Raw genomic sequence first — 14,543 nt, 5'->3', positions numbered from 1 at the left:
ACACCCTCACAGAAAGAGAGAGAGAGAGAGAGTGGCGAGGCTTCACCTGGAAGACCTGACACAGCTTTACTGTGAAAAGCTATTGAGATCACACCAGCATGATTTACCATCTTTTTCCTGTGACATTCATTACAAAAATCTCTTGCTGTGAGATGTCAAGCTGTGTTCACTGCCTGCAAATAGGCATTCATTCAGTGAATGGCAGGCAACCAAACAAAGACGCACACTCTCACTCTGTTTGTGTGTTTGTGTGTATGTGTAGGTTTGTGTGTGTGTGTGTGTGTGTGTGTGTGTGTGTGTGTGTGTGCACCCCAAAAAGAGAACACAGATCTCATTGATCTGCATTGCTTTAGCTTAGCATCCATCATTGATCATATCATGGAGTCAGGCCCAGTGTTCACCCTGAGAAAGCAGTCAGTCCAGACAAACTCAACACAAAGACTGAGACACAATTAATTCAGAATAAGGATTGCCCCCCTCAGGCGAATCCATCAAATATCCATTCATCACTTCTTAAATCATTATCTTATAACCAGAACTGAATTAAGTCAATATTTTCCAATATATTACGATTAAATATTTAACAGGATCCCCCCCCCCCCCAATGCTAAAACAGCATACTGTCAATTTGCCAGATTGATTGTGGGACTAAAGACCCTGTCATTGCGTAAACCAGCAAATATGAAAAAAGGATTACAAAATCCCAAAAGTATGCACCTCCAAAGTCTACCTAAGACCAGTGACATTCTTTCATAGAAGGCCACTATCAGAGTGCCAGATTGTTATTGCAGGCCTAGTGGAATGTCATCTAGCTGAGCTCCTCCCAGTCAAATACAGGCAATATCTTCCCAAGTTATTCAGGCCTGTGCCTTTGTCATCTGATTTCTCTTGACAACAGAGAGGAGAGAGGCAGAAGAACAGACAATGAGAGAGAAAGTAAGAGAGAAAGAGAGCGTGTGTGTGTGTGAGAGTGAGAGAGAAAGAGAGATAGATAGAGAAAAAGAAAGTGATAAAACACTCTCTCTCTTCCCTCTTAATGAATGGCTGTGGCCTGGTCTCTGAAGCCCATCTAGCAGTAGCTCATATCCCTGAGCACTCATGTAATTGACCATGGCATATTTCAATCTCCATAATTACTCCTTCTCTTTGATGTGTGATGTGATTGAGTTTTCAGCAGGCAAAATCTGTTTGGAATCTTAGAATATCTCTCTCTCTCGCTCTCTCTCTATCTTTCTTTACCACACACACACACACACACACACACACACACACACACACACACACACACACACACACACACACACACACACACACACACACACACACACACATACACACACACACACACACCAGACAAAACCGGTTTCATAAACCTTCAGCTTCCTTCCATCATTTGTCCTACTTTATTTCTTCAGCGGACTTATTAATGCAGGGTAGAAGCAACTGTCTCATCAATGCAGGGTAGAAGCAACTGTCTAGCAACTCGCAACTTTACTCGACTGTGTTGACTTTCCCCAAGATCACACGGATGTCTGCAGCAAGGAGAGGAACAGAATGTAATTGGCACTTGAAATTCACAACCTGTGTCATCTGGACGCCAGGACAGAACACTGTCCCTGGTCTAATGTCATATATGTGCTTTCATTTCAGCTTTCAGGAATGTTGAGCTGCATGAATATTGAATATTCCAAAGATCTCAAGCTCAAAGTTGAATTAAAAAAAATATGGAAGGGCACTGATAAAAGGGGGGAAGGCCAAGGGACTGGAAAAGAGAAGGAGACGATTTTCAGTTTCTCTCTCCTTTTGAACCCTGAACTCTTTAAATCACTCTAAAGCGCCCTCAGCTTTGCCTTGATTGACTGAAGTCTCAGACCAAGAGACACACAAAGGTGCGGAGCAACTTGCCCCTGGCACCGATCACCGATCCACCCATCCCTCACCCTGTGCCAGAGCTCCAGGGGACCAAGGCACACTTTCTACACCACCTTTCTCTCTGCTGGTCTCCGACTCATGCATGTAGAACGCACCCACATACGCATGCGAACACACATTACATGCAAACTCACGTTCACTCATGCACTCACACGCATGCACATACACGTAAGTGCACAAATTCAAGCGTGCACACTAGTGCTGTAGCGATGCGTCGATGATGTCGACGCGTCGATTTCAAAATTACGTTGACGCCATATTTTTACGTCGACGCTTCGCCACATACACGTGGTTGACCCAAACAGAAACAAACATTGCGCAAGGACTGAGAGAGCAGAAACCCAGGGAATTGCTTGGCGCCATTAGTTGATATTGGCGATCTAACGTAGTGAATCATGATACATACTACAAGCTGACCAACACCATGACTTAGCTCTCTGTGCCGTTTGTTCATGCTTAGTTGCCGTGTTCTGCAGCCGCAAGTTAACGTTAACTAAACTGACACACTAGTAGCTAGCTAACGTTAACTACTAGCAACCAAGCACGAACAAACTGCACGGAGAGCTATAGTTTGCTAGCACCACCGAAGTGCGCAGAGCTCAAGCTACACAACACACTGAACAAACGTTAAATTAATGTAACCAACGTTACTTATTGTCCCCTTCACGAGAGACAATGGGGTGCGTTTCTATCTCCATTCTCAAACGCACCCTATTGTCTCGTATTTAACGTTTGTTCAGTGTGTTGTGTAGCTTGAGCTCTGCGCACTTCGGTGGTGCTAGCTAACTATCTTCTTAGCTCTCCGTGCAGTTTGTTCGTGCTTGGTTGCTAGTAGTTACGTTAGCTAGCTACTATAGCGGCAGCGGCTAGACAGCTGTGTCAGTTTAGTAAACGTTAACTTACGGCTGCAGAACACGCCAACCAAGCACCAACAAACGGCACAGAGAGCTAACTCATGCTGTGGTCATTTACGAGTCAAACACATAACATTAGACTAACGTTGGCCAGCTTATAGTATGTATCATGATTCACTACCACGTTAGATCGCCAATGTCAACTAATGCAGCCAAGCAATGTCCAGGACAGGGCTGCACATAAGGTGGTGCGCAGTGCTCATCAATGAATGAATGTTTTTATAAGCACTGAAAACATTTAAATTAATGAGCACCACATCCAAATGTGATAGGGCTCATTTGAGTACCAAACATTTTTACTGTGAACTCTAGATAAACATGAAATGCATTGTTGGACTTTTGCTGTGCAAAACGGTGCTCATTAAAGTATATTATTAAGATGTTTTTGGGGTATTTATTTGAGATACATTATGGTTTTAATCGAGCAACAGAAAAATAATCGTTAGACTAATCGTCCAATTAGTCGTTAGATTAGTCGACTATTCGATAAAATAATCGCCAGATTAATCGTTTTGAAAATAATCGTTTACCCCCAGCCCTAGCGCACACCCATTACACACAAGTGCACACTCTCTTCCTCAATTTAATTCATTTCAAAGTGCTTTATTGGCATGAGTGCTCTCTCTCTCTCTCACACACACACACACACACACAGACAATACAGCATTAATATTCTGCCTAAGGAGATGAAGAGAGCTGTTTGGACAAAGGAGGAGTGCTCATCAACCCACGGAGCAAAGCTGAGAGCCATGTTATGAGAGGGGGAAGCAGAGATGGACAGACAGAGAGACAGTGGTGGATGGGTAGACAGCAGCTTGTGCATGTAAAAATGTACGTGTGCATGTATTAATGTGTATGTTTGCATACGTGTTCATCGTGGAATAATTATCTTTCAATGTTTTTGTGCCTGCAGCTTACTGCTTGAGTGTGACCTCTCTGAGGTCTTCATACAGCACGTCAGTGAACATCATGCCTATCTAGGAACGTCCATGCAGGGGTCTGTAAATGCGTGTGAGAGAGTGACACACAGAAAGCGAGCGACAGCTAGAAAGAGAGACAGAGAGGAAGCAACAAGGGAGACCTGCTATAACCCTCATTATGCTGCTTGTTTGTGCGACCCACATTACGGGGCCTGAGACTCTAGAAGGACTGCAGATGCCCAAAAGCGACCCAGATTACTCATCTCTCCATCGCTGTTGCTGCCGTGTCATTAGACAGATGACAGGACAGGATGTGAGGCGTCTGCTGCCGGGGGGGAAGACAGCTATTGTCCACGATTCTGTTGTCCTCAAAATCATTAGCCCTTTTTTCACATTTACAGAGCCAAAACGGCTCTTCAAAAACAAAAACAGCCATAGAGGAAATGCACCATGCTGTTTGAGAGAATCACTGACGTATGTTCTGTTTATCAGCAGCAGTGCAGGTGGAGTTTGTTATTTCGGTTAGGACAGATTGTCCGGGAGGTGTATAACATTACTGCTAATGACACACACACACAACCAGAGCCACTCTCGACAACAATGTTTGCACTCTTCCGTCTTATTTTTTCATCTTCGTTCCCAGCCAAAACTTTGTACTTGCCACTTTGAAACATGTTTTTATAAGCATCTAGTACTGGTATCATCTTTAAGTTCATTTTCATGGTATATGGTCATGTAAAGGACAGATAAGCACACGCGTAGCAACAACTACCTGCCTAGTCTATGCACAATGCAGTTCTGCGGTCTGGGTCGGACCACCATGCAAAAATGTAAAAAATAAAAATAAAAGCTTTCACGGCAAGACATTGTGAACTATCACTATCACCAAAAGACGTGAGTTAGCATGCTAGCAAGCCCAACCATGCTGTTGGTGTTTGTAAGGTTTTTGCATATAGGCTAGACTGCCAGTTTTCGACCAAAACTCCTTACTGCTGCTTTAAGTAAAGCCATATAAGTTTATACAAATCATGTAATTCCTCCCCTGCTTGAAAAATGTACAGGCCCAAAAGAACCAACAGATGAATATAACAAGATAAGACTTTGGACCAGGGACAGCAGCTAACTCCGCGTTGCTTCAGGCCCTGGCATGGTATGGTTCGGATCCAGGGTCAGCTGCTTTTGTGGGATTGTTGTTTCACTCTACACCTGGAGCTTCAAGCACAAGCCTCCATGCACCTGAGAGGGGACCTCGCGAAGCCAGCGCCTCTGCTGTCAACCTGACAAGGTCGTAAAGAAATAGAGAGGCCCAGTCCATCGTGCTGAATGATTGATGGAAATTTGTAGAGAGAGAGATGGTGCTTGGTGCACCTGGGCCGGGCCTGAGGGCCTTGTGGCGCTGCCGGGCAGCAGAGAAACAAGATCAATGGCATCCAATTAGGATTGATTTGTTTGTTTGGCGCTGACAGCCGACTTGCGGCCACTGATCGAGGAGAAGGGGGAGTGGGGGTGGGGGTGGGGGGGAGAGGGATGGGCAGGAAGAGAGAGCCATAAATGTGAACAAGGACCGAGGAGCGCCTCTCTCTACTCGCCGTTTCCACAGCAACCGTAATCTGTCATGTACTCCTCTCCTCTTCCTCTCATTCTCTCTCAATCTCTGTTTTGTGTTTGATTTTGTTCTCAAGCGCTTTCTCGCTCTGTCTCTCTGTCTCTACTCATTACTCTCTGTTATTTCGTTTAAAACCAACAGAGAATGATACACACTCTTTCTTGGCACTTTCAATTCATTTCTCAGAAAAAGCTTGTTGTCGTCTCCCTTTTTTCTCTGCCTGCAATGATCCCATTCATTAAATCGTCAGTTGAGATGATAAACAGGAAGTAAGGAGTTGCTCAGAATGTTCTTTGACACAAATTCCTGTCAACACTCCTGACTGGAGCAACCAGTGTTAGGCCCCCTTGAGTAATTGCTTTCTTTCGGCTGTTGTCTCCCCTGTAGTTGATGCTTGAGAGGGCTCAGCTGTTGATGATGTCCCTGTGTGCTGTTTAATGGAGAGAAGGGTGCCGACATTTGAGAACTGCCTAAGCATATGGAGCACAGGGAGCCTCTTAACCATGCCTGGACTGAAGTCTGACGATGATTAATCTCTTAACATTAGCTTCTAGATCTGCACGTATCAATGAATTGACATTTAATAAGTCAAAGGCCAATCACAAAGGAAAATCACAAGATTTAACAATGTAACTGACTGATACAACAAGGCTAATTAAAAACAAAAACATGATTGTCACTTTAACCTATTCAATAAAGCAACTGTGCTTTATTACTATTAAAAGCCACAAGGTTGGCCAGCCAATGTTGCAGTGAAGAGAGTTATCTGAGTGTCTATGCGCTGTGCTACTGTGAAGACCTGAGTCTATGAGGCGAGCTGTTGTGAATTCACAGCCTCCTTCCTGACTCATTGCCAGTCCTACTCACGTTCTGGGGGGTTGGGACGGATTGGGTTTGTACTGCTGAGCTGATTCACAATTCAATAAGTCGCCCAACCACCTCCGTACACGGCCGCAGTCAGCCTCCTGGGTGCTCACACAATCGCGTTACAACTCGGCTCTCTCAACAGATGGTGGTGTGATGACATGTGAGGTCTACTCACAGCCCTGGCAGAAACTACACAACACCACACACTAACACTACACCACACTGCACTACACTACGCTATACAACACTAGCACTGTATGATCACTGCAGGTCACACCCCCCAAATGAAACTGATTGAGTAGTAGCCATTTACTACTTTACATCTGGAAGTCGTATTCAGTTATTCGGTTTAATTACTGCAGTCAAAGAGTTTTCACACAGGAGCACTAATCCATCTGACCAAATATTGATGTGTTACCACCTGCGGCACTTCACCAAGTTGACTGAGGGCAGAGGAGGCCTTGTGGTGGGTGTCAGTGCTCACTTGACCAAACATTTCATAGCAAGAGACGATTCTATTTCACTCCCATCTACCTTTGTGTACACTGAGCTCAGGGCACCTTGTCAGCCTTCTTAAAACGGTCGAGGTGGAGCTTAAAGTAGCTCTTTGGCAGTGCCGGGGGTGTGTAGCGCACAAGGTTCCTTACCTGAGCTCTCTGGCAGTGCCGGGGGTGTGTAGCACACAAGGTTCCTTACCTGAGCTCTCTGGCAGTGCCGGGGGTGTGTAGCACACAAGGTTCCTTACCTGAGCTCTCTGGCAGTGCCGGGGGTGTGTAGTGCACAAGGTTCCTTACCTGAGCTCTCTGGCAGTGCCGGGGGTGTGTAGCGCACAAGGTTCCTTACCTGAGCTCTCTGGCAGTGCCGGGGGTGTGTAGCACACAAGGTTCCTTACCTGAGCTCTCTGGCAGTGCCGGGGGTGTGTAGCGCACAAGGTTCCTTACCTGAGCTATTCGAGGCGGGGGACTTGCTCCTGCGCGAGTGCCCACCACTCCGGGGCGAGCAGCGGCCCTGCAAGGACGAGATGCGCCCGTAGGACGTGGACTTCACCACACGACACTCTGCAGAGGGAGGAGAGAGGCACACCATTTCTAACGGCACATTTCCTACTTTAACATCCTTTCCCTAAATGTTTGACTTACAATGAATAGAGGTCGTGGCCAATGGGGCGAAAATCATAATCCTGTTGTCTAACCTTAGACGCTTCTGTTAGAGATTATGACATTTATTCTGTGTAGAGTTAAAATGTATTCTGTGTAGAGTTAAATAATAAATAATAATAATTCATTTTATTTTTAACGCACTTTTCATGTAGAGTTCCCACTAGTCAGCCCCTAATGAGACCTACAAGCAGGTACAGACACAGCCCATCAGCCTGATCTACATGCCAGTGCAGTGTAACTAATGATGGAAAGTCATCTCTCAGTTTGAACAGAAATAAGGTAGCTTAGAACTGGTGTACAGCCTTGACATGAATAAATGATTGCAGCAGAAGCCCTCATCTTCTAATGAATTCCAAACTCCAGTCCTTGACTAGCTTTAAGCAATGTCAGTCTTCTCAATCCCTGATTTTTTGCAAACAGCACAGTGTAATGACTAATTAACCACACTTGCATAATCTTTCTCTGTTCCTTCTTCTCTCTCTCTTCCCTCTCTGCCAGGTATGTGTTTCTCTGTGCTGCATAACGAGGACGCAAGCACTACCTTTGTAGTGGTACGTGTTGCCTACACCTCGCTTTCACCTTCGGTGAGTAATGGATTCAAATTTTTGCAAATGAGGAGCCGGGCAGACGGCAGCAACATAAATGCCAGGGCTCATCAGGAGCTAGCCTCTGAAGGTTAGCTTCCCCCAGCTGTGCTAGGCTACACCGTAAACAGAAGTATCACCCGTCCACCCCCTCCACAACACAACCCATTACTGTCAAAGTTCCATGATAACAAGCCTTGGGCTGCAGCTTCTGGAAAACAATGGAGGTTTCATGGTGGATGTCTTACTTGTCCCCACTCCCATTTGAGACTCAAATAAATTCTGGGATAGTCGTTCTTCGGTTTTTTTGTATTGTCTTGGGGAAAAGAGACTAAGTCACTGAATGTTCTTTAGCAGAACACCAAGTACCAGACATAAGAAGTACAGATGGTATGAAAATGACAGTGGAAGAGACAGCAGATAAAACCAAGACAGACTAGTAGAACCCCAATAAAATGTCTGATGTCCTGCTTAAACATGGCCACTAGTATAATTTAGCTATCTCCTTTGATAGTCGTTCAAGAGTTGTACTGCAGTAACACTATGAAACTATGACACTAGGAAACACTATGAAACCAAACAAAAACAAAAAACAAGGTTAATGTGAACCAGTAGTGACATTCAGCATCTGCCTTCATTAGAGTGACATTAACTCCATTCCTCATACCAGCCTGGGCATCAGGGGATTTTAGGGTGATAACTCTGATAGCACTTGCTACAAACATGCTAAGAGAAATCCAATAATAGCAATGACGCATGTAGCACACACACAGAGAGCGTGAGAGAGAGAGGGAGAAAGAGAGAGAGAGAAAGAGGGAGGGAGGAAGAGATGGTCATCTCTGAAGCAGGACGACAAGAGTGTATGTCATAGGCCTGCACATCTGTGCTCTGCTGGTCTCGTAAGACTCCCACTGTCACCCTTCTCATCTGATCCTCTCTGCACTTATGGCAGTTTGTCACATTTTCACCAGCACAGACGTCCAGGGTCAATCCATCCCACACCGCCCCCAGTCGTGTCTCTGCTCCTCCACTACATTCTTTTGGGGGACCCAAACTGAGGTCCAGAACACCTAAGCCCAAATAGCAACTGACTATAGTGCACAACTGAACAGATCTGCTCCTGAGTATGACTTTAAAGTGAGAGCAAATGGTGGATTGAAAACAGTTTTAGACATAGGTGTTGGAGGAAGCTTGATGTGGTATGCAAAGGCTGGTGATTGTGTGGGATGGGAACCCACAATGTCTCCTTAGGAGTTAAGGCATTTTCAAGCAACTTCACTGCCCATACGTGCAAGTTATTTGACAAACTAAGTCCACAAATTGGTGCACAACTTTCCTTACATTTTCCACCACATCATGTTCAGTTCATCCATCCGTATTACCCCATCTTGAAACAACTGCCTGACTAGCATTCCTTAAGGTGTCATTGCAAACACCCCATGTAGACTTGGATGTAAAACTAGTCCAGCATGTGTGCTTTTAATGCCAAGACCATGAAGGTATGAGTATTAATTGTGAATGAATCATCTATGGTCTATGTTCATCGATGGTCACATGCACCTACAGTTTTGCACATGCAGTTATAGATGTATTTACTGTGTTACATGTATGTACTGTACTTTGGGTTGAGGAGTGGGGGGTGGTTACAACAATGCACATTTCTGCACTTTATCAACCAGAGGATTGACTGAATAGTTAGTCACACAGAATTACACAAAATGTCTGCTTAATGACAAATCATCTGTACTGTCAAATAATATTCTGTTACTGAATGTTCTCCTACTTGTGTACATCAGTACTTAGTGCTTAGACTGGGCAAGAAGTCTGTTTTTTTAGACAGTTACATAAACCCCCCAATTGACTGTCAAAAGAGGGAATGAGAAAAGATCTGAGAGACATCAATGATGGATGAGGGCAGTGTGCTTTAGATGAGGGCACATGATGTTTGCTGCAATCATCTTTCCTTAAGAGCCACATAAGAGTATTGCAGTCAGGGCTGTGACGTCTACTTGTATTTGTGTCCAGCAACAGTGCTCTCTAGTTCTCCATGAATGGATTGCATATAAGTGTGTGTGTGGTTGTGAGAGAGAGAATATATATATATATATATATATATATATATATATATATATAGAGAGAGAGAGAGAGAGAGAGAGAGAGAAAGAGAGAGAGACAACAAGAAAGATAGAAAGAGAGTTAGAGAAATGCAAAGAGAAAAAAATTGTATTTTTTAAATTATAGTATCATATACTGTATCTATGATAGTATCACATACTGCTAGCCATTTGGGGAAAATTAGTTTTGGAAGTGTGTCATCCTCTGCCTGTTATCTGTGGATATGTGATTAGCACTTCTTGTTGGGTGTGATTTTACTTTTAAAGTGGATATATTTGGCATACTTTCACACGCTCTGCACCGTTCTATATCTTGTCCAAAATAAAGCCAATAATATTTGGAGGTTCCAGAATATTCTCTTCTAAAGCGCTCATGGTCATTGCTCACATAATTGGTGTGTTTGTGTGTCATAAATGCAATTTATTATGACAGCCCCCCCCCCCCCCCCCCCCCCAGAGCAGTCAGATCAGATCGTCAGATGCCATAAGGCGTCACACTCATCAGGTAGTCTCGTACCACTGTCATCCAGCAGGAAGTCGTCCTGGTAACGGAACTTCTCCGGGCCGCACGCAATGAAGATGTCGTCATCACCAAAGAAATCTTGAAGGCTTGTCAACTGGGAGAGAAAGACAGAGAGGACGAGAGAGAGAGATAGAGATAGAGAGACACAAAAAGAGAGGGGGGGGGGGGGGGGGGAGTTGAGAGGTGTGAATTAAATGTCAGAAACCACATATGTAAGAAGGAGACTCATGGTACAATGGAAACATCTCTTTGTCACTCATCAATGAATCATACCCTGGTGGAATATGTGAGGACCTCCTTAGTGATTGTAAAGGTCATGAAACATGCAAACGTGTCCTGAGGACTACAGCCCAGTAGGAGCAGGGGATAGCTGACGGAATAGCTTAACAAATATAGAATTCAAAACACGACACCCGAATACTACTTATCATTCATGTATTCATGTAAGTCCGCTAGCATGAAGCCTCTAAAATGCATTTTTGAGTTGCCAACAACACCACATGCTAATTTCAAATTGGTTAATGTAGGCATGTTGTGGGAGTTGTAAGTATCCAAATTAAAACATGTGGGAAAATCCTCTCATCTTACTCAATTCATGGACATCATATTAAACACTGTTCTCTGAAAAAAAACTCTATTTTCACGTCCTGTCAGTTTTTCTGAGACAAAGACTCTAACACAAATTTACAATCACCTGTGAAGAAAGTTAAAGTCTGTATGGATGACATCATTCTCACTGAACATTTCTGAGTGACTACATCGTCTTTGTACTGTTTGACTATGTGTTTGAACTCTTTCTGACGGACAATTTCAATGAACAAGCCTCTTGAAACTCACATCTTCTATAACACAGACAGAAAATGACTCAGACAACAAAAATGCCTTAATTGAAAAAAACGCATAACTGGAGGTCAGATGTAGAGAATACAGAGAAAAATGTTACATAACAAATTACGCGTTAAGCCTTTATGATCTGTTTGCAGAGATTCACATCCATAAAAACCCATGAGTCATGAAATATCTTGGACATTGAGTTGGGCTGGGTTTAATGGTTGGGTTTAATGCACGTAATGGGAGTTCGGCATGGCAAAGAGGAACTAGTGGGGCCCTGCTATCTGGCCAGAATATTTCTAATGAAGCATACAGAGTTCTGACTCATGCAGTGACTCATAATAAGAAATGTCCAGAGTGGCAGATGGCTTGGCTGAGGTGAAGACACAATGTCAGCCTAATAGAAATACAACATAGACCTGACATAATTGGTGACATTTTCACAAAGGGGTACTCAGAGCCATTTGACAGGTGCTCTCTCTCTCTCTCTCTCTCTCTCTCTCTCTCTCTCTCTCTCTCTCTCTCTCTCTCTCCCTCTCCCCCTCTCCCTCTCCCCCTCTCCCTCTCTCTCTCTCTCTCTCTCTCTCTCCCTCTCTCTCTCTCTCTCTCTCTCTCTCTCTCTCTCTCTCTCTCTCTCTCTCTCTGACCACTCTCCTAGGTGTTTATGAGAAACAGTTTCCGTCGGACTGCCTTAACACTTGTGGGCTGTTCCCGGCTCAAAACCTTCCCGAATTGTAAGCTAATAAAGTCATGACTCAGACCTCCGTGAGGATGGCTATAAGCTCCCGGCCTGTTTTTCAGTTGGAGGGCATGAAGTCACCATGGTAACAGCGAGCTCACTGTCGTTGGTAAGACAGCTGGAGAGCATTCTGTTGGTTTGACGGGCAAACAGGAAGCTGTGGTGTACGACGTGCTTTAATCAGTATACGCATCATATGCATTTTCAAGCAAGTGTCCTTTAGTAGAGATAAAAAAGGAAATTTTGTATTCAAGTTATCTCGTACTGCAATGTAAACTTCATGACCAGATGACTTGTTGAGTGCGATGGGTGCCATCTGTGACCCTACACAGCAGGATCATGAAGGTGATGTACCAAACAGTAGAAGAGTCTCCCCACTCTCTACCAGGAAGATGATTCGGTGCAAAGTGGATTCAGCGAAGCCATTGCAGTTTGATGTCTACTCACTGAAAGAATTACTCACACACAGGAGCTGAAAATCAAAGACTGAATCAAAGTAGTTCACAAACGAATGTGTTTAAGGGCATCGTGTGATGGTCAATTCAAAAGCAAAGCTAGGCTTCTCTAATTCCAAAATGGGTTAATCTGGAGTTATTCTGTGCCTGTTTTCAAACCATCATATGACCAAGTCATGAGCTGTCACACAATTTGCAGCCGGATTCCACAAAAACTCATAGTACAGTTCAACCTTAATTCACTCAGTCCCCTACAGAGGCAGATATGAGGTGGGAAGGGGTGAAAGACAAGAGAAAGAAAGATAGAAAGAATAAGAGAAAGAAAGAGAGAAGAGGCAAAGAGGTGGTTTGGGAGAAATATCAAGGAAAAGGAAATGCAAAAGACAAAACTAGAGGGACGAGGTAGACGAGGGCAGGGGAGAAAAAGAGACAAAGGATAAGAGAACGAAAGAGTGAAGAGGCAAAGACAGAGGTGGTCTGGGAGAAATATCAATGAAAGAAAGCGGAAGAGAAAGAATCAGAGGGAGAAAGAGTGATGGGGACATTAAAGTTTCATAAGTGCTGCATTGCTCCCTGTGGCGCGGGCCTGGCTGATTAGATTGCTGGGGAGGCGCTGTCTGGGATGAATGCATTAGAGCTCCAGCACCTCCTGCACCTCCTGCACCTCCTGCCACATGGCACAGCACCTCCACCGCACAGCGCCGCGCCGCGCCGCAGTGCTCAGCCACCGCACCTGATCTGAATCTCTATTAGTCAGCGAGAGCACATACATCCCAATGCAAGAACTCACAGGTTAGATGGTTAAGCAACTAAACATTATAGTAGTATTAGTACTGTTAGTGCTATTATTATTTTTTCAAACTCAACCTTCAACCTTACCGAGGATATGTATGTATATAAATTGATGGTAACATCATATTTTGATTTTTTTGCATACATGAAGATAGCTGAAATCAAATGTTCTTATTCAGGGAGACTAGTTACATTAGATTAGTGGCATGGGATTATAGTAGCGATTGGGTTGTGCATTTTAAGGCTAACTGGTAGCCCCGGATCAAAGTGCTTTCCATGTGCTGTTTTCTTCATCTTCGAACAAGGTTGGTCCCAGAAGAAGAGTAACCATACCAACTTATAAGGATACATGGGCAATCAAAGGCATTCCAATCACTTGAATAAATGAAGATATAAACGACAAAGACAGTAATATCAGTGGAAGAGATGTAGTTATTTGCTCTGAAATAGTGTCTGAGAAGTGCATAGAGACATACAAAGGATCTTACACATGAACACTGAAACGATATCTTTACTTCCTTTACTATTCCAGGACTTTGTGACCTAGTTAGTAAACTAACGGGGTAAAGAAGTCGTTTCCTGCAAAAACATTTGTATGCGTTATGCGTCACATTCCCCACATTCTTTGAAGTTGCGAAGCGCCTAGAGAGCTAAGAATGATGAAAAAGCCCTCTTTAAAGCAGTCTCTCCCTGCTTCTCGTTCAGATAAACACTCGTCTAAGTGATGTGCGAAGACGGGCAGGATGGGCGACGCTGACGGCAGCAGGTGGATATAAGCCACAGCGGGAACAGCCTAAAAACTGACATGTTGCCTCAGCCGACTTTGAAACTCTGTTAGATACTTGCATGACATAGCACAGTGGTGTTGTGGTCCTTGAAGAAGTGGGTATACTCTTATTTATTTTTAAGCAGCCTCATACAGCACAGGATAAACGCCCTATTTCGAGAAGTGGGTATACGCAATGCTGACTGAAAAATAAGTGGGTATACTCTGTGTACCTGTGTATACCCTGGACTACACCACTGACTTAGCACAAGAGTTTGAGAGCGCAACACCAACTATAAATGGGACAGATACTCTGACATAAAGGGATTGGGTGAAGAAT

General features: G+C 44.1%; 1 protein-coding gene across 4 annotated transcripts in view; it reads right to left on the bottom strand.

Moving 5' to 3' along the window:
- LOC308370603 (serine/threonine-protein kinase DCLK1-like) overlaps positions 1–14,543 on the bottom strand; it is a gene marked incomplete at both ends in the record, with an annotated part of 47,812 nt that overhangs the window by 16,410 nt on the left and 16,859 nt on the right. For all 4 annotated transcript variants that reach the window (XM_080845280.1, XM_080845281.1, XM_080845282.1 and 1 more), the window contains 2 exons: positions 7,181–7,297; positions 10,615–10,714. In XM_080845280.1, the coding sequence (XP_080701406.1) occupies positions 7,181–7,297; positions 10,615–10,714 (217 nt within the window). The remainder of the gene's footprint in view (positions 1–7,180; positions 7,298–10,614; positions 10,715–14,543) is intronic.

Source organism: Sprattus sprattus (assembly GCF_963457725.1).
Source record: "Sprattus sprattus genome assembly, chromosome: 9".
NCBI classification, from domain to species: domain Eukaryota; kingdom Metazoa; phylum Chordata; class Actinopteri; order Clupeiformes; family Clupeidae; genus Sprattus; species Sprattus sprattus.
This window is presented reverse-complemented; position numbering and strand designations above follow the sequence as displayed.